We start from the raw sequence: 21,370 nt of genomic DNA, 5'->3' as shown, positions 1-21,370 counted from the left end.
AAGCCTGTTCTCTTACACATTTGGGTAAACACTCACTGCCAGTGTCGTCCACAAAATCCTCAGGCAAGAATTTTGTTTAAAAGGGTCCTGGGGGCTTCCCTGGTGATGCAGTGGTTAAGAATCCGCCTGCCAATACAGGGGACACGGGTTCGAGCCCTGGTCCGGGAAGATCCCACATGCTGCGGAGCAACTAAGCCCGTGAGCCACAACTACTGAGCCTGCACTCTAGAGCCCACGAGCCACAACTACTGAGCATGCGAGCCACAACTACTGAAGCCCGCGTGCCTAGAGCCCGTGCTCCGCAACAAGAGAAGCCACCGCAATAAGAAGCCCGCTCACCGCAACGAAGAGTAGCCCCTGCTCACTGCAACTAAAGAAAGCCCACATGCAGCAACAAAGACGCAACGCAGCCAAATAAATAAATAAATAAATAAAAATAAAGTTCCGTTAAAAAAATATATCATTAAAAAAAAAAGCGTCCTGGGTTTGCAGGGACCTCCAGAGCACATGTCAAGAGAATATGCAAAATCCAGAGGAACCAACCCAAATCAAGGCCTCAAAGACTTCCCTGCATAAAGTTCTTGTGTGTATAAGCCCATAATAATAAATAAAAAACAGGGGCTTCCCTGGTGGCGCAGTGGTTGGCCGCAGCAGTGAGAGGCCCGCGTACCACAAAAAAAAAAAAAAAAACACCCACAGAAATAAATGACCAGGAGCAGGAGTCACATCAGCAAACAGAGAAGAGTAATGAATACATGACTAAGTACAAGAAACTATCAAAAGTGACCAGGCTGGGCTTCCCTGGTGGCACAGTGGTTGAGAGTCTGCCTGCCGATGCAGGGGACACGGGTTCGTGCCCTGGTCCGGGAAAATCCCACATGCCGCAGGGCGGCTGGGCCCGTGAGCCATGGTCACTGAGCCTGTGCGTCTGGAGCCTGTGCTCTGCAACGGGAGAGGCCACAACAGTGAGAGGCCCGCGTACCACAAAAAAAAAAAAAAAAAAGACCAAGCCTAGTTGAAAAAAAGAAAAGTTAATGGATTCTGAGAAAATAAAATGATAAAAAAACTAGAAGCTCTATGAAGAAGACAATATTCTCAACATGAATAATGCTACAATCACAGTGTTAAGTAAAATAAAACAAGTCATGGACTATTTATAAGATGACTCCATCTATACAAAGACATAGAAAAACTAAAGAGAAATTGTTTACAGATATACAGACATGTAGTAAATTTATGTTTAAGAATTCAGAGTAATAACTACAAAATGCCCAATGGTCACTGCAGCACTGTTTACAATAGCCAGAACATGGAAGCAACCTAAATGTCCACTGATAGAGGAATGGATAACGAAGATGTGGTATATATATACAATGGAATATTACTCAGCCATAAAAAAGAACAAAATAATGCCATTTGCAGCTACATGGATGGACCTAGAGATTGTCATACTGAGCAAAGTCAGACAGAGGAAGACAGGTGTCATATGATATTGCTTATGTGTGGTATCTAAAAAAATGGTACAAATGAACCAATCTACAAAATAGAAATAGAGTCACAGATGCAGAAAACAAACTTATGGTTACGAAGGGGGAAGGGAAGGGCGATAAACTGGGAGATTGGGATTGACATATACACACTACTATACATAAAATAGATAACTAATAAGAAACTACTGTATAGCACAGGGAACTCCACTCAGTACTCTGTAATGACCTATATGGGAATAGAATCTAAAAATGACTGGATATATGTATATGTATAACTGATTCACTTTGTTGTACAGCGGAAATTAACACAACATTGTAAATCAACTATACTCCAATAAAAATTAATTTAAAAAATAACTACAAAGTACAAGATAGTGATTCCTTTGCTAGAAGGTAGAAGGATAGGGATATGAACAGGGAAGAACAATTGGGAGGTAGAGCTTAAAGGTAATAGTCATTGTTTAAGTTAGATGGAAGGTATGAAGGTGTTTACTCTATTACTGCTTAAAACTTTAAACACTGGCCTCCTGTACTCTTTTGTATGTATGAAATATTCGTTTCTATTTAAAAAATGAAAAAGAAAGAAGAAAGCTACTGTTTGGACTTAAAAAACTTGAAAAGCTTTTAAGTTAAGGAATTTTCAGACATGCTCATTTCATATACTAGACTGCAATAACTACTGTTGAAATATCGTAGTTCAGCAGAACTTTGCTAAATATTTGGCCAGAGAGAAAAGGGAAGTAGGATCTATGATTTGGAAGTAAGGAGACATGACTATTCCTGGAAGAAGGTGTATCAGGAAGGTAGCTAATTGGAGGAGAATTTTACAGAGCTGGAAAAGTGTAACGCAGTCAACAGCATGGTGTGAATGCTACAGCAAATGCTCATTGATGGCTTCAAACCAGATCACAACTTTAATTCTTCCCCCTCAGAAAGTTTTCAGCTGAGTTCAATAGAAGACTGGTCTAAGAAACCAGTATTTAAGAGAAGCTAATGGGAAAATAGTATGTTTTTAAAGCAAAACTGCCTTATAAGCCAATGTTACTAGGCCATTGGTATTCTGTAAAGCAGAGGATACCTGTCTATACTAAAAGAAGTTATTTGAAGCAAATACCATCATGCAAATTGAAGCAATCAGAATATCCTTATTACTTACCGACTTGGAATACAATTTTGTCTCAACTCTTGGCACGAAACTGACAGCCTTAATCATGACATCATAAACATTTAGAAGGATGGCTATATAGTCATCGAAATCAGGTTCAAACTTAATGGTGTCGTTATCAAGAATCAGCCTTATGACAAAACCTGGATGTTCAAAAGCTCTAACAGAATCCTGCAACAAAGAAGTTATAGATATATAATAAAGTATACATATATATATGCATATGAATTGTGACAGAGTAAGGAGTGCACTGGTTCCAATTAGGATACATGAGAACTCATCCTTCTTCTTATGTCCTAGACAGTTAAGCCAAAGAGGAACTGTACCAAAAAGGGCAAGAGCCATTCCCAGCGAGCCATTCCCAGCGAGCCATTCCTAGCGAGACTCAGTTGGTATCCACTGAGCCTACAGATCAACTATAGGGTCAAGATTCCAGAAAAAGGAAGATGTGCACAGCAGTGGGGCTCTAGAATCATCAAAGGAGGAGCCCAAGAGAAGAACATTCAAATTCCCAGACTCCACTCACCCTTTAACAGGACCTTCTTCCAGAAAGAAAAGAGTTCTTTGGAGAAATCTTCCCCAGCCCTCATGACCCAAATTTCCCAATTATGGGAATTTTTACTTATTTCCACTAACCTCACCAATGTGATGATAATAATATACCCTACATATGCAGGTTGACATTAAGTCTTTTTTAAAAAAACACGTAAGTGTAATAGATCTAAAGATATACTTTCTGCTCTTCCACTGGTAAAGGTTATTTTATAATTATCCACTCTGAAAGAATTGAAAATAAATAAATTGGTAAATGAATATTGGTGTAACTGAACCTTACTTACGGGGGGTTGTGCAATTAAGTCCGTGAAATCTTGCATGGAAACCAAAGTGAGGTCCTGCAGCTGTAAAGTCATAAGTGTAGCAGCACAGTTGAAAAAAGATTCCAACTTGGCACTGCTGTCACCAGGTGGCAATAGCTTTTTTTTATTACCTTGGTAATAAATATTCTGCACTTCTGGAAACCACCTTCAAAGAACAAAAGACTTTTAAAAGTTACTATTTTCAATGAATTACTCCTCTTACATTAAGCATTAACAGTAACTTCTGAACATCTAAAGGTCTTTATAGAGAGGTATATTGCCAAGTCACATTATCCACTCTCTGAAATATAAGTGCTGGCATATTTCACTCCTCCTGGGAAAAGAAATTTTAATCATAGCCAATGGAAAATGGCTCAACGACATGATGCTGTGATAAAAAGGTAAATCGAACTCCTGGAACCATTATTCCTGCACTTTTTGAATAATATGACAATTAACTTTATTGGATATTACAAGATACTCCTCCCCAGTCTCTGAAATTGCTCTTCAGGGAATGGATTTGTCAGTTTAAAGCTAAAATGTGAATAACATTAAATCAAGGGAGGGCTAGTTTGACTCAGCCCACCTAGTAATTTATGCTGTTCTATTTCACAATGATAGTTGAAAACAAGGCACAAAACAACAAAATCAAGTATATTATTTTTTTATCCTCCTTAATGAGAAATCCTGAAAGAGTGACCGATTTAAAACAAGTTCCAAATGTATATGTATCCTTGTAATAAAAGGAAAACAGTGAAATTCATATACAGATACATTATGATGATAACAAGTGAAGTTTTCAGTTTACAAAACCACTGTCCAACACTAAAATTAAGGAATATTTGTACCTCTTTCATAAGCAATAATAAAGTTTTAAAAACAAGGAGTCAATATAAGTTCAGGAGTTGCCTGAATGCTCCAAGAGAGATCAAAGTTTTAAATGTATGTATTCATCACTTTAACAAATACATGTTTAGTGCCTACTGTGTGCTAGGGACAGTGTCATGGGAGATATGAAAAGATATGACATGATCCCCTCTCTCTCATAATAATGAAGGCAATATGTCATGGCAGAAAAACAGCTTTGAAATCAAAGAATAGAGACATAATTTTCTATTTAAGTAACAGAGAAGGGTTCTATAGTGAAGATGGCAAATTTCACTGAAGAATAGACAAAAATGAAATGAGGAAGACCCTGATAAAAGGACCTGAAGTAGAATATACTAAGAAAAATAGGTGGGAGAGGTAGGGCTAATATATCTGATCATTTCACTGTCTATAACGGAGCTAATACACTGGAAAATAGGAAAAAATAAGTGGAGGGAAGTCTGTGAGGACTTTTGCAGAACTTGGGAGCTAAACACAAGAACCTGGGACAGGCTCACGCTCTGTGAATACACAGCAGATCCTCCTGCAGTGGGGCATCACTGTTAAAGCAATAGGTAAAAGGACAAAGGAGGACAAGTAGCAAATACTAAGTAGAGAAGGGCAATGCCAGATTAATGAAGGGGATTGAGAAATCTCCAATAGTCCAGGCAAGAGATGGAGCAAGTCCAGGGCTGTAAGTAGAGAAGGGCAATGCCAGATTCATGAAGGGGATTGAGAAATCTCCAATAGTCCAGGCAAGAGATGGAGTAAGTCCAGGGCTGTAAGTAGAGAAGGGCAATGCCAGATTCATGAAGGGGATTGAGAAATCTCCAATAGTCCAGGCAAGAGATGGAGTAAGTCCAGGGCTGTAAGTAGAGAAGGGCAACGCCAGATTAATGAAGGGGATTGAGAAATCTCCAATAGTCCAGGCAAGAGATGGAGTAAGTCCAGGGCTGTAAGACTGGAAAAAGGACAAAGAACAGAAAATACATTGAAAGAAATTATTCAATCATTGTCTCAAAAATACTTACAGGGTTTCCTATTATGTACAAAACATTTGAGGTACTAAATATTACTCAGTCCTCAAAGTACTTATAGGTGAGTGGAGGGGAAAATGCACACACATAAATATATATTATAAAAGGAAAAAGTAATAAGAGAACACAGTGTCAGAGGCATTCAGAAAGAAGAGATCACTTTTGATGAGGTAACAGTAAAGATTTCATGGAAGAAGGGTCATTTGGTCTGGACACTGAAAGACACAGAGGGGCTTCTCCGGGAATGAGCTGCATTATGTGCTGTAAATAGCGTGAGGCATAATTTTTTTTATTGAGGTATAACTGATATAACATTATATCAGTTTCAGGTGTACAGTATGACGACTGAATATTTGTATGTATTGCAAAATGATCACAACAAGCCTAGTTAACACTGGTCACCATAATTAAAGTTTTGTTCTTCTTGGGATGAGAACTTTTTTTTTGTTTGTTTTTGTTTTTGTTTTTGTTTTTTGCGGTACATGGGCCTCTCACTGTTGTGGCCTCTCCCGTTGCGGAGCACAGGCTCTGGACGCGCAGGCTCAGCGGCCATGGCTCACGGGCCTAGCCGCTCCGCGGCATGTGGGATCTTCCCGGACCGGGGCACAAACCCGTGTCCCCTGCATCGGCAGGCGGACTCTCAACCACTGCGCTACCAGGGAAGCCCGGGATGAGAACTTTTAAGATCTACTCTCCTAGAAACTTTTAAATACACAACACAGTATTGTTAACTGTAGTCACCATGCTGTGTACTACATCTCCATGGGTTATTTATATTATAACTGTAAATTTGTACCTTTTAACCCTCTTCAACCATTTCATCCACCCCTTACTCCCTTCCTTTAGCAACCACCAATCTGCCCTCTGCATCTATGAGCCTGGTTTTTGTGGTTGTTTTAGGTTTCGCATACAAGTGAGACCATATGGTATTTGTCTTTCTCTGTCTGACATATTTCACTTAGCATAATATCTCCACAGCCCATCCATGCTGTTGCAACATCTTCTTTATCCATTCATCAATCGATGAACATTTAGGTTGCTTCCATGTCTTGGCTATTGTAAATAATGCTCCAATGAACATGGAGGTGCACATATCTTTTCAAATTAGTGTTTTCCTTTTCTTCAAGTAAACACCCAGAAGTGGACTTGCTGGACCATACGGTAGTTCTATTTTTAAAGTTTTTAGGAACTTCCATACTGTTTTCCAGAGTGGTTGCACCAATTTACATTTTCACCAACAGTGCACTAGAGTTCACTTTTCCCCACCTCCTCACCAACACTTGTTACTTCTTGTCTTTTTGATAATAGTCATTCTAACAAGTGTGAAGTGATATCTCACTGTGGTTTTGATTTGCATTCCCCTGATAATTAGTGATGTTGGGCATCTTTTCATGTACTGTTATTTATCTGTATGTCTTCTTTGGAAAAATGTCTATTCAGATCTTCTGACCATTTTTAATCTAACTGTTTTTTGCTATCACATTGTATGAGTTCTTAATATATTTTGGATATTAACTACTCATTAGATGTATATTAGTCGCAAACATTTTCTCCCATTCAGTAGCCTGCCTTTACATTTTGCTGATGGTTGCTTTGCTGTGTAAAGTTTTTATAAATATGTGTATAAAACATAAAATTTTGCTAATAGTATCCAAGAGGTTCTTATTCTGTTTTAATCCCCTTAACCTCTGATTAAATCTGGTACAATTATGTCTGCAAAGATGACAATGCTAAGAGTCACAGAGTTTAAGTGGGGAGCAACTGAGCAACTTTCAAATTTTCCTAGAATTCCCATCTCACAGATGGAAACAAACAAGGAGTAACTATTTTAAAAACCAACAATTGGTTAAAAAGGAGAACAAAAAAGTCTACAGATTTACCAATTGGATAGATATTTAACAATGGTAAGGTATGGTTATAGGCTAATCTTAGAAGCCATGCCGTTTTTAATTTAACATGACTATTTCTACAGGCATGGCCCAAGGTGAAAGTTTTTTCAGAACTGAGAATAGAAAAGATAGGTTAGGTCCAGGTTGCAGAAGACCTTAAAAGGCAGTTTAAGAATTGTGGATTTATTTTGTCAACAAAGGGAAGGCACTGATCTAGGGGATGTTTAAGATTCACCTGGCAGTGGTTTGTAGGCTATATGGGAGGATAAAAGGGCCTGCCAAGGGTAGTAGCAGTGGGAATTGACAGAAAGGAGTACACATGGAAGATGCTTCTGAGAGAGGATCAAGAATACTTGGTGTCCATAAAAGAAGTCTCAGTAAATATAAAATGATGAAAATCATACAAAATTAGAAAATCAGTAACAGAAGGACACTGTGGAAATTCACAAATATGCAGAAATTAAACAACATAGTCCTGAACAGGCAATGAGTTAAAAAAAAAAAGGGAAATTAGAAAATAATTTGAGATGAATGAAAATGAAAACACCATATATCAAAATTCATGGGATACAGAAGAATAGTGGTCAGACTTTAGACCTGTAAACACATTAAAATATATTTAAAAGATCAAAAGGTCTAAACTTTACTAGAAGTCAGAAAAAGAGAGAATACTAAATTCAAAACAAGGAGAAGGAAGAAACAGAGATCTGAGTGGAAACAAACAAAATAAAGAATAGAAAAATAGAGAAAATCAGCAAAGCCAAAAGCTGATTCTTTGATAAGATCAGCAAAATTGACAAACCTATAGCTAGACTGACCAAGAAAAAGAGTGAAGACTCAAATTGTTAAAATTAGAAATGAAAAAAAGGAGACATTAATATTGATCTTATAGAAATAAAGGGAACACAATAAACAACTCTATGCCAACAAATTAGATAACCTAGCGAATTCCTAGGAAGACACAACCTACCAAAACTGACTCAAGAAGAAACAGAAAACATGAACAGACTTATTACAAGTAAATACATTAATTATCAAAAAAATTCTAAGAAAATTAAAAGGCCAGGATCCAGGAATAGGTGGCTTCACTGGTGAGTTCTACATCAAATGTTTAAAGAATTAACACCAATCCTTCACAAAGCCTTTCAAAAAGAAAAAGAGAAAGGAATACTTCCTAACTAATTCCATGAGGACAGTATTATCATAATACCAAAACAAGACAAAGATATCACAAGAAGAAGAAAACTACAGATCAATACCCTTGATAAATATAGACACAAATATCCTCAACAAAATACAAACTGAATTTAGCAGCATATAAAAAGGATTATACTCCATGACCAAGTGGAATGCAAGGTTGCGTCAATATATTAAACCAATGGTAATATACCATATTAGCAGAGTAACAGAAAAAACTATCATCTCAACAGACGCAGGAAAAGCATTTGGCAACTCTACATTATTTCATAATAAAAACAATTAAGAAACTAAAAAGTAAAGGGAAATTCCTCAACCTGATAAAGGGCACCAACACAGAATATATAGTCAGCCCTCTGTATCCACGGGTTCCACATCGGTGGACTCAACCAACTACAGACTGAAAATATCAGGAAAAAATTCCAGAAAGTTCCAGAAAGCAAAACTTGAATTCTCCATGGGCCAGAAACTATTTACATAGCATTTATACTGTATTTACAACTACTTACATAGCAGTTATATTGTATTAAGTATTATAAGTAATCTGAGATAATCTGGAGGATATGTGTAGGTTATATGCAAATACTATGCCATATTATATAAGGGACTTGAGCATCCGTGGATTTTGGTATCTGCTGCGGGGGAGAGGGTGTTTCTTGGAATCAATCCCCCATGGATACTAAGGGATGACTGTATAAAGAACTCTTACAACTCAAAAATAAAAAGACATAACTGAATACAAAATGAGCAATGATTTGGATATTTATCCAAAAAGATAAAGAAATGGACAATAGACGAGCATGTAGAGAAATTGAATGGTAAGAATACATTGTTGTTAGGGATGTAAAATCTTACAAACCCTTTGGAAAACATCATGGCAGTTCCTCAAAAAGTTAAATATAGTTATCATATAACCCAGCAATTCCACTCCTAGGTATACAACGAAGAGAACTGAAAACAAATGTTTACACTAAACAAATGCTCATGGAAGCATTATCCATAATAGCCAAAAAGTAGAAACAACCCACACTGATGGATGAGCAAAATGTGGTATTAATATATTCTGCAATGGATTATTATTTGGCCATGAGAAGAAATAAAGTATTGGTACATGCTATAACATGGATGAACCTTGAAAACATTATGCTTAGTGTACGAAGTCAGACATAAATATGGTATCATTCCACTTAGATGAACTGTTCAGAGTAGGGAAATCTACAGGGACAGGAAGTACATTAGTGGTTGCTAAGGGCTTGTTAGGGTGGAATGGGAGTGACTGCTAACAGATACAGGGTTTTATTTGAGGGTGATGGAATTAGTGATGACTATTGCATAATCTTGTGAATATATTATAAACCATTGAATTATACACATTAAAGTGGTGAATTTTATGATAAGCGAAATATATCTCAACAAGAAAACAACAGTTAGCAATACACTGAATATGGCTGGGGGCAGGCCGGGGATGGTGAGAATGTACATGATGAGCAAAGAGACAGAACAAGTCGAAAAGTTTTCAACTTGGCCTGGGAATGGTCCAGAGGAGGAAGAATGGCAGGCTTGGAAGAAAGAATGAGTACTGTTATGGAAATGCTGGGAATCAGGTGCTGACATGGCATTCAATTGGAGATATACAGTAGAAAATTTATAATAAGGGGACAGAGCTCAGAAAACATAACATCTTGAGACAGCTAAGACAGACGAAATCATGAAACTATCGAGAATACAGAGAAGAAAAACAAAAGCAAACACCTGGAGAGCCCCTACTCTTAGAAAAGATAGTGAGATTAAGTAGAGCCAGAAAAGGAGATCAAAAAGAAATGGGCACAGGGACACAGAACAGAGACTTACAGAAGGCGGTGGTGATTAAACCACAGCAATTGCTGAGTAGAAGTGGAGGATAAGGACTAAGAGAAGACGTTTGGGTTTGGCATAGATGTCATAATTAATCATTTACTAATTGTTTCTCCACTTCGGTGAGCTGATGTTCTGCCTTTTAGCCATGATAAACACATTCTGGCTCACTATGTAAAGCATGGTCAGAGGGCTCTTCCCTTAGAATCAATCAGGAGGCATCAAGAGATACAGTTAATCAGGGCTTCCCTGGTGACGCAGTGGTTGAGAGTCCGCCTGCCAATGCAGGGGACACGGGTTCGTGCCCCGGTCCGGAAAGATCCCACATGCTGCGGAGCGGCTGGGCCCGTGAGCCATGGCCGCTGAGCCTGCGCGTCCAGAGCCTGTGCTCCGCAACGGGAGAGGCCATAGCAGTGAGAGGCCCGCGTACCGCAAAAAAAAAAAAAAAAAGAGAGATACAGTTAATCCATCTACATCTCTCAGCAAAATCATTCAATAAAGGTTTATCCTCTACTCTGTACTTTGACACACCCAGTCTACTAAAATTTGCAGTGGGAATGTATTCCTGGGGTAGAACCCTGAAGTTATAGATCAAGATAATTTACTCTTATTCTGTCCTTACGGGGTCATATTCTCCTCTGCAATTAATTATGCACTTTCATTCTGCACCTCTCCTCTATTTTTTTTTATGTGAACTAATACTACATAGAAGTCTAAAGTTCTTTCAAGTAATGTCAGACAAAGAATTTGATTCTAATGTATTAGAGAAGAAAAAATATAAAGGGAAGATTCAGTCTTAAACTGTCAAGATACACTTCTAAGTACCTCTTGGAAATCATGAAGCCATGCTGGAGTTTTATGTCCTCTGTTATCTTAAATTTGATCTAATATTAACGTCCCATTTATAATAACTTAATGGCCCATGACAAAGACAATTTTACTGTATTGTTTCAGAACGTATTATCTGGCACCAGTATCGATAATTATCACATGTGGCTATCCCAATTTGAAGGGCCAATCCAAGATGATGTTTAATTAAGTCTAACTTCCCAATACGACTATAAACTCCTTTAAAGAATATATTTTCCCCACCTAAGCATTCTTTTTTTTTTTTTTTTAACATCTTTATTGGGGTCTAAGCATTCTTTAAACTCTTCTGCATCCTCCATCCAAAACCAAAATGTAACAGGCACATTACCTTGTATGTATTAACAGTAGATTCAAATAAATCTCTGGTGAACGATTAGCTGATGATCATTCCCCCACGTTATCCACCCCTGCTCTCAGAGCAGAGGGTAGAAACCAGACATTGAGAAAAAGTATCAATTATAATCATTTTAGTTTCTGTACAATCTATACTGTGTAGAACATCTGGATAGACATCACAGAGCAAGGCAGTTAAAGATATCATATTTAACTCTCAAACGGAAATGATTACAAACTTTTTAAAATGAGATTTTCTAAAAGCAGTTAAATTGCAGTAGCCCACCAATCACATTTTTAAATTTATGTTTTCATACATGAAACTTCAAAACTTTACATTTTAAGTAGAGTCTCTTTGGCAGATTCCATGTGTTTCATGACAATATTCTGAAAAGTCGACAGCTCTAATGCATCCTGGCAATTGTGAAATTCTTCTACATCAACTAAACGTAACTTTCTGCAAGAGATGAAAATGAACAATGATTTAAGTATGAGGGTTTTTTTTGTTGTTGTTTGTTTGTTTTTGCGGTACACGGGCCTCTCACTGTTGTGGCCTCTCCCGTTATGGAGCACAGGCTCTGGACGCGCAGGCTCAGCGGCCATGGCTCACGGGCCCAGCCGCTCTGCGGCATGTGGGATCCTCCCGGACCAGGGCAAGAACCCATGTCCCCTGAATCGGCAGGCGGACCCTCAACCACCGCGCCACCAGGGAAGCCCGACAGTTTTTTGTTTTTTTTTAATTTAACATTTTGCTAATTGATCCCTTCTCAAAAAATGATATTCCTAGGTTTTATCACTAAAATTTGTGTTCCATAAAAATATTCAAGAACATATTTTAATTTAAAAAATAATTAATATAATTAAATTCAGCAGGAACACAATCTGATATTATGAAACTGTGCTGTGCAGTAGAAGAAGGATGTAATAACTGAAATTTGATGGTTAGGTTAGACTGATTTTTGCTTTCAAACTGGAACAATTAAAACAGGAAAAGAGGCAGGGCTCAAAACTTACAGGGTCCACTACTCCTAATATAAAAATTCCACCCTTTCTGAAAAGAGAGCAACCCTGGATATTGGAGAGCCATGAAGTGAGGGAGTTCTCACACCTAATTAAGACCCAGTGTATAAAAATCTTTTGAACCTGTCTGGTTTTGATTTTTTCAGAAAACACAGTGCTTACTCCAGCCAAGAGTTTTCACTTCTGACGACAACACTATGATCTTTGTTATATACACGCTTTAGTCAGTTAAGAAGTTTCTCTGGCAGATTAAAGTGAAAGAACAATGCTATCTATTAGTACCATTGTATTAGTCACTTCAATTTAACTACAGATTTCTTCCCTATTAGAGAAATTGCTATTTAATTTCCACATGATTAAATGATTTCTATGTTATCTGAAAGATAGGAAACACTATTAAAAACATCACCTTTAATTTTTACTTAAAAACCAGTGTAAAATACTGGTTAGTAGACAAAACACGTTTCACATCTATTTATATTCCTTTCACAAGCAAAAGTCCATCTCTTAGGTTACCATGAGGTTAGTACATGACATCAGTGATACATTAGGCACAAAGTAGGTATAACTACTGCTGGAGAATCTTTGGTAATGCGTTATTCTGGGCAACTGAGCAGTATACAGCAATGTTTTAAATAAAATACTTTTAAAATGTAGCATGACAAGGCTTCCCTGGTGGTGCAGTGGTTGAGAGTCCGCCTGCCGATGCAGGGGACACGGGTTCGTGCCACAGTCCAGGAAGATCCCACGTGCCGCAGAGCGGCTGGGCCCGTGAGCCACGGCCGCTGAGCCTGCGTGTCTGGAGCCTGTGCTCCGCAACAGGAGAGGCCACAACAGTGAGAGGCCCGCGTACCACAAAAAAAAAAAAAAAATGTAGCATGACAGCACATACTAAACATAATCTGCTCTCTTTATGCTTCTTGGTCAACATTTTCATGACTTTATGTTTCAAAGCTGTAGCTATCAATCAGGGCACAGGTGCATGCTGTGTGAAGCAGCACTGAAGGAGAGCAGTTGCTAGGGCAGGAGCACCTAGAATGCACTTTGCCACTGAGCAACCAGACCAGTTTTCCCTGCACTTCCTCAGTGTCTGATTTAGAGACAATTCTAAGCACAGGCCACCCACCTTTCATGATTTGAGATTGATAGGCCTTTATAGAAGTTTTACAGAACTTTCTCATGAAATCTCTGCTGGTAACATTCCCTGTTTGGCCAATAGGCTGAATTGTTAAGAACATGGGAAAAATACCACCAGACACTGGTCCTACTTTCTCAGGACGAATCCTACAATCATCTGGCAGTAGAACAACAGTTTTTTTTTTTGTTTTTTTTTTGCGGTACGCGGGCCTCTCACTGTTGTGACCTCTCCCGTTGTGGAGCACAGGTGTCGGACGTGCAGGCTCAGCGGCCATGGCTCACGGGCCCAGCCGCTCCGCGGCATGTGGGATCTTCCTGGACCGGGGCATGAACCCGTGTCCCCTGCATCGGCAGGCGGACTCTCAACCACTGCGCCACCAAGGAAGCCCCAGAACAACAGTTTTAACCACTGGTAAAAGACTATAGGAAGAGTCAGGAAAAAGATCACTCAACCAAATAACAGCCCCAAATCACCCAGACTGTGAACCTCAGGTTCTCCTCTGAACTCTTCCTACCCCTTACCTGCAGCATGCAAGCGGACGTCAATTTTGGGAGACTCAGCTGTCAGTCATGGATCCCTCCCACCTGCCACTTGATGCTCATCACAGTCTGAAACCCCCACCTTGATCTTTGGATCCATCACTGATTTCAGGCAGAGGGACTTCAACAGTCCTGGCCCAACACTCTGGACTCAACACCAAGTCAGTCTCTGATTTTGATCTCTGGTTCTCAAAGCTAATCTCACGTCTCACGGGGCCCAAGTTGCCCCTTAAATCCCACTCCAAGTGCCTACATTTCTTGCTTGCTCCATGAATTTAGAAACAAGTTCTGTTCTTGCCAGTTCTCCTTCACTACATTCAAAGTAGCACACTCTAGGCAGTGCTCTGCACTCGCTTTCTTCACTTACTAATACATCCTGGAGACCATTCCATATTAGCACACTGATACTGTTCTCATTCATATTTCATAGCTGTGTAATAATATTCCATTGTGTGAATGTACCATCACTCATTGAACCACTATCAATGGTTACTGGGTTGTTTCCAGGCTAACCCTCTTGACAAATGGCACAATAAAGAACCCTGAATCTGGATCACTTCCTATATTTTCATGTGGATCTCTAGACTATTTCCCAGAAATGAGATTGCTGGATTCAAGTGTAAATGAATTTGTAATTTTGATAGATATGATTGGATTCTCTTCAAAAGGGTGCCCATTTCTCCAATCTTCACCAACAAAGCATGATGTCAATATTTTGGAATTTTGTCAATTCCATAGGAAATAGAATGATATCCCAGTGTAGTTTTTATTTCAATCTCTTTGCATTTTTCTTATTATGAGTTAAGCATCTTTTTAATACGTTTGAGATTGATTAAGTTGTATCCTCTCTGAGTACTGTACAGTAAATGAATCCACAGTGTTCTAGAAGTATTTTCTTGGACTCGCCTTGATCAAATCATGAATTTCAAAAGTTGTTCTTTATCTTCTTATTTTCTTAGACATCCTATTTATACTGTAATATATATCCTATGATAATTTCTATACTCATATATACACTGTATATACATGTGTCCCTGACATACACCATTTTTCAAGCAAAAATACCTGTGTGCTATGTAGGTTTTTGACTGCATACTAAATGTCATCTCTGACATTAAGTGGGTTCTGTAAGCATAAATACTGAATGACATGAATTTGCACATTTCCATCTAGAGAGCATCCCCATTCATAGGGGTGTCCCTATTCATGCATTTTAGAGTCATTCAGATGGTTTTTTTATATCACCATCCCCCAACCCACAGCCATACATAGAGATGTCCTGTACCTTCAAGACCTGCTGAGATTCAGGGCAAATGGCTGTTAACCCAGAGTAAGGATGCCCTGTGTGTTCAATGCTGGCTTCTCCTCAGAGGGGCAGCACTTGGGTCTGCCCATCCCACTCTTAATATTCACACAGAGAGTAAAAACAACTTATGCCGGCAAAGGCAACATAGGAGTTGGTGGGGCTCTCTTCCCACCCACCGACTGCAAAGCTTCTTTCTCATTTGTCTTTACCCTGGAAGCTCTGAGGTTTGCTTCAGCTGCTGCAACTAACATCTCTGCCACCACATCCCTGGACGCTAATTTTGGACATATCTACTATTTACTGTTTTCTTATCTCGGCTTTGTTACTTTTTCTTCTTCCCCTTCCTCCTTTCATTTTCTTGTCTCTTGCCTCCTGACATTGTACAATAGACAAAGTCTAGCCCTTTATGAACAATATTAGGCAATGGTGCTCATCCTCCAGCATCCAGTTCAGTGTGTTCTAGCAGTTCCATGTATGAACGGATATTAAAAGAATAAAATAAACACTGTGGTGGTGTTTTGAAAATGAAATGTACCACTGCATGTAAACATCCTTTGTGAAAGTGATATACTGTATTGTAGGATCTCATCACTGCAGACAAAATTAGATCATGGGCCTTGTCAGGGAGAGATATTTGAGTCTCAATACCCAAAAGAAACAAAATGAGAAAAGCATGGGGCAGGGAGATGGCCTCTTCCTCTAAGACAAATTCAAGAAGACAAAGAAATCCACATTATACAATGGAAAGTTGAAAGGATGTGCTTTCTAGGAGTCAACAGCCTCATTGACGAAAGCCAGTTTTATGCTATGTATGTATACACACATATGTGGATATACATATATATTTGGCTACGTGAGCACAAAGAAAAATATGGGAAGATGCCCCACTAATGGTTATCATGCCTTTGGCTGGGTTGGTAGAAAGAAGGGCACGTACGAGGAAAAGAAAGGCCAGGCTGGTGCGAGTCAGGCAAAGTAAAGAAAAAAGGGCTGCACTTAAAAAGTGTATATGATCACACCTGTGTAATATTAATTACATATGTATCTGTGTAAAGAAATTACATTAAAATGTGTTTAAAAAAGGAAGGAAGGGAGAGAGGGATGGAGTGAGGGAGGGGAGGGGCCTTAGACACCACAAACCCACACTCATCTCACAGGTGGGAACTGGAGAGCCTCTGATGGGAGGGTGGCAGAGCTGGGGCGATTCTGGCTGGCTTGGCTTCCTGAAGCAGGACTGGGAGCAGGGTTAGGGTTAGGTGCTCCTGGGCACTAAGGATCCCAACTTCGGAAGGAGCTCAGAGAAGTTGGTCGGTGAGGCCCCCCCTAGTGTATGTGCAGGGGTGCTTTCCAGAGCAGAGACAACAGCTGTGCTTCTGAAGCACCCGAAGCTCTTAGCTTTCCCTTTGCTGGTCTGCAGGAGGCGAGAAAATGTACTCATTATTGTGTCCTCAGGACAATACCTGCAATTAAGAACCAGGAGACCCTGGAGAACAGATTGCATGTAAACTGGGGCTTTGGCTGGAAGGGTGAGAAAAGGCTCATGGGACCACCTTGGAGGCCAGGCTGCCATGTCCTCTATCACGAGACAGGGACCCATTCAGGTTTTGAGAGGGCTTCTTTAAGAAAAATGATATAAATCAGTATTACTTCTGCATATTTTAGAAATAGGTTATGTCCACGTGTGCCTATTGCTAGGATGCCCCCTCAGTGCCTTGGAAGGGGCGGCACAAGGGAGGGAATATGAAGCTGGACCTTCTCAACTGCGAGGTAAACTGTCCTCAGCCCTAGGGCCAAGGTCTGTAACTCCATAGCACCCACCAGCCTTCACATCCAGCTCTGCACCTTTCGCACCATGACGACGCCCACAAGGAGATGCATGATCCCCAAGAGTCGCCCAGAAACTTCACCTCATGCTAATCACATGGGCAGTATTACCTCGGTTTCTAAACAATAAAGATGACTGTAGCAGCTAATGTTCTGTGGGATTTAAAACGAGGCATGGCGATTCAGCCCCTTAACTGTGATTACCCCTTAAAGTATATATGGTAACCCGGCGGGGGTGGGGAAGGGAGAACTCGATAAGACATAATGGCGACGCTCATTTTTACCCTATACACTTCTATGTTGTTTAAAACCGTGCTTACTTAGGTTAGATTTGTAATTATTTTTAAAATTTATAGTTAAAATAGTAAAAGAAATAATTAAGATGTAATAACTTTCATCTCTCTTAAACAAAACAAACAACAACAACAAAAAAAACCTCAGTAAGGCCAGAAATACTTACCTAAAAGTACTGTGCCACAAATCTAGCACCACCAACATTGTAGGGTTCATTGCGTTCAAGTGATCCCTAATATAACTGCTTGCAGCTAAAAAAGATTTCCTCCAAGGTTTTGGAAGAATTTCCATTCTGAAAGCAAAGAGAAAATAGTCATCTGCTTTAAAAATCAGGAAGTCTTATAAAAGTCAAAGTACTTTTTGAGTAATAATTTTATTTGAGTAATAATTTTTTGAGTTTAATTTGAATTAAAAATACAATTTATCCCTCATGGTAAAAACAAAATATGTAATTATGTTTTAAAGTATATAAAAGTCATACTCTTTGTGGTTTAGTATAATATTTAACTAACGCAGATAAAATTAGATTTGAATTTTTATCACATAAGGCAATTGTTTTTCTCTAAATGCTTGATGTGATGGAGTCCACAAATAACTAATAGTGATCAAACAGGAAGAGTAGCCAGCTACGTTTTATATATATCTTAAAAGATTTTTTTTTAAGGAAACCTTTAAACATTTTATGTCCCTATTGTTTTTAAAACATTTTAAGAATATACTTCAGCCTGGAAATCTTCTTGAACTTCACCTCTGACTGTGTAAAGGTCACTTACAAAATCATAAACAGTAACATTCTATTTAAAGATATTTATTCTGTAACTCCTCCGACTTGACTAATCATCTTTTATATACTAAAGATGTGCCATTTTCATCCTTCAGAGTATATTTAAACATTTACATTTTATGCCAGTAAATTTTTTTTATTCTCATTGATTTTAAACACTTAGTCTTGTTTTAATATATAGTAAAGTTAATTCAGTTTTTCATTTGTGGTCATATCACCTTTACAATTACAAAGGATAGTTTTTGTCTATCCCTGGGAGAAAAGCTGTTCTCCATAGAAGATACACTGACTTTCTTTTTTTTAGTTGTTAAGAGAAACAATTTGGGGCACTTTTAAATGATACAAAAAAAAACAAAGTAAAACTGAAGTGGTTACTTAATCATATAAGTTCTATTCTTCAAACTATTTAAGTGATGTATTCCTAAATGTTATTTTAGGGAAAATATATAGCAAGTGGATTTTCCCATATGTGTTCTATATTTTAATCCATGTAATATATTCTGTGTTTGCATATTTTCTGCAACATTCCCACTGTGTTTTGGGGCATTCAAGTTGCCTTCAAGCGTTCATGTCCCTAATACTTCTAAAGCCTGTGCTTGGAGCTGTGGAGATAAAAGATCTGTATCAAGGTCTTTCACCAGAGCACTTATGTTTTAACCACATAGGCATCCATCTGTCAGTGTGTGTTTGCCTACCCATCTATCCATCAATTTGTAAACATAACATGTTAGGGCTTAAATACAGAAACAAAGATAGTATGATCAGCTGTATATATGCAGTACACAAATTATAAACATATATATGAGAAAATATAACCAGTGTGTAAATATATCCACATACAGAGAAATGATTGCAGAAAATCAATATTCTTAGTGAAACCTGATTGCTTACTCAGCACGATGGGGTGGAAGTTCTTCTACCTTTCTGTCATCTTCCTTTTCTCTAGGATCTTTTAAAACAAAATCAACTAAAAGAAAATTGAAAAGTTCTGATCAACAACCTTATAGTAATTATATTATTTCCCAAGCAATTGCACAACTAATTCCTTTAAAATTGTTTACATTAAGTTTTTTTAAAATGAGAGATTTGTGCATTTATAAACACAAGAAAATTTTAAAATTTTTATGAGAAAATCTATGATGTCTGTGTCTTTGAGAATATATATACCCTTTCTTAACAATGTTCCTGTTCTTTATTCGAAAATCATTGCTCTTAATATTATTGATACATTTTCCTTTTTAGCTCTTCCACCAAAAGTGTTCTTGTTGAATTGAAGGTCAACAATACAGAGTAGCAGTAGTTTCCCTTCACTGAGGAAAGATACATATTGCTTTGCTGTTCTCTTTTAAACTGCTTAAGAGCATAGAACTACCTTGTTATGAAATCAGTAAAGTGAGCTACTTCTGCCTCTGCAGTCTTTAATTCAGTTAATTCTAACTTTCTTGCTTTCTTTGAAGATGCTCTTTCTAAAATGCAAATATGTTTTTATCCCTCTGCCTAAAATCCTTCAGTGACTCTCCTTTACCTTCAAATGCTTAAAAGTAAGCATGTAAGGCCCTTAGTATTCTATCCCCTTCCCAAAATGCACCCTCTTCTTTGGCCATCAGAACCGCTTGCAAGGTCAGAAGAGCCTTTCGCTCTTGTCTGCCATCATTCCCACCATTTCCTAGGCCATGCGTGTTCCCTAGTCTGTATATGTTCATCCTTCACAACTCAGTTCAGGTGCCACAGAGTCCTTCCTAACAAGTCAGGCATGACCTCTTCTCCCTTAGACCATGTTCTCGATTTCTCTCCTCACTGTACTTGCTACTTTGCTTTATAATTTAGTGACTTGTCCATGGCCCTCATTACACTATGAACTCTTTGGGGGCAAGGATATGGCTCTTTACATGATCAAAACACTCAATAGGAGTCTTCAATGCAGTGAATGCCCTCCTCCCTGAAGGGTCCCGCAACCATTTCAAAGCAGTATGATTTCTCCAACTTTGACATAGCATCAATTATACCAGGCTTACTATCACAACCAATCGAAGAACCTTTTTTTAAAGCACAGATTTGAAAGACTGCCTCCAGAGATTTTAATTCAGATGGGCCTGGAAATGAGTACTTTTTAAATGGCTCTGATAATGTCAGTCTTAGAGCCTATTGGTCTATACCATGAGTCAGCAAACTTTCACGCAAAGGGCCAGACTGCAAGTATTTTCAACTCTGTGAGCAACAAGGTCTCTATCACAACTACTCAACAATCTCTTATGGTGCAAAAGCAGCTATAGATAATATGCAAATGAATGTGTGTGTCTGTGTTTAATAAAACTTTATTCACAAAAACAGGCAGTGGGCCAGATTGGGCCTATGAGCTGTAGTTTGCCAACCTCTGGTCCATAGCAGTAGTTTTGTAATTAATCACACTCTAGTTTATGATATCAGTAATATTAATATTAATTAATTAACATTTTAAAATTTGTTTCAGTTATGTCCTTTGTTTAGGGGATATAGCCCTACAAATAGAAAGACGGTTTTTAAAAATTTTTGCTATATTTTATTAATGAAATTTGCCTGAGATCTTAAGCAATGTAACCACAATACAAGAAACAGCCTAATAAATATAATAAATAGTTTCAAAGATAGGTGTTAACTTTAAATTTTTTAAAATTTATCTTTAATAAGATGCATTCAAATTAGAAAGAGAAATACTGATTTACCTATGGATTTTTTTACACTAAGAAGATAATCTTCTCTCATTTCATCAGATAATGCAAGTATGCTGTTAGTGAGGACTTTCAGATGGTGGGGGACTAAATCCAATACATGCTCCAGCCAAGAATCTTCCATTGGGGCTACGTGGTCCGTATCAATTCCATGGTGGATATAATAGTAATATCTCTACAGAAAAGATAATGAGAAAT

The 21,370-nt window shown here is 38.3% G+C and overlaps 1 protein-coding gene across 1 annotated transcript in view; it reads right to left on the bottom strand.

The window, feature by feature from the left end:
- Nucleotides 1–21,370, bottom strand: part of DNAH7 (dynein axonemal heavy chain 7) — a 246,720-nt gene that overhangs the window by 192,264 nt on the left and 33,086 nt on the right. Inside the window, exons 6-11 of the mRNA XM_030855979.3 lie at nucleotides 21,167–21,347; nucleotides 19,356–19,431; nucleotides 17,847–17,972; nucleotides 11,897–12,016; nucleotides 3,495–3,678; nucleotides 2,647–2,826 (exon numbers count right to left, since the gene is read on the bottom strand). Coding sequence (XP_030711839.2) covers nucleotides 2,647–2,826; nucleotides 3,495–3,678; nucleotides 11,897–12,016; nucleotides 17,847–17,972; nucleotides 19,356–19,431; nucleotides 21,167–21,347 — 867 coding nt within the window. The remainder of the gene's footprint in view (nucleotides 1–2,646; nucleotides 2,827–3,494; nucleotides 3,679–11,896; nucleotides 12,017–17,846; nucleotides 17,973–19,355; nucleotides 19,432–21,166; nucleotides 21,348–21,370) is intronic.

The sequence above is a fragment of the Globicephala melas genome, chromosome 7 (genome assembly GCF_963455315.2).
Source record: "Globicephala melas chromosome 7, mGloMel1.2, whole genome shotgun sequence".
Lineage (NCBI taxonomy): Eukaryota > Metazoa > Chordata > Mammalia > Artiodactyla > Delphinidae > Globicephala > Globicephala melas.
Note: the sequence above shows the minus strand (reverse complement) of the source record. Positions and strands in the feature narration are given on the sequence as shown.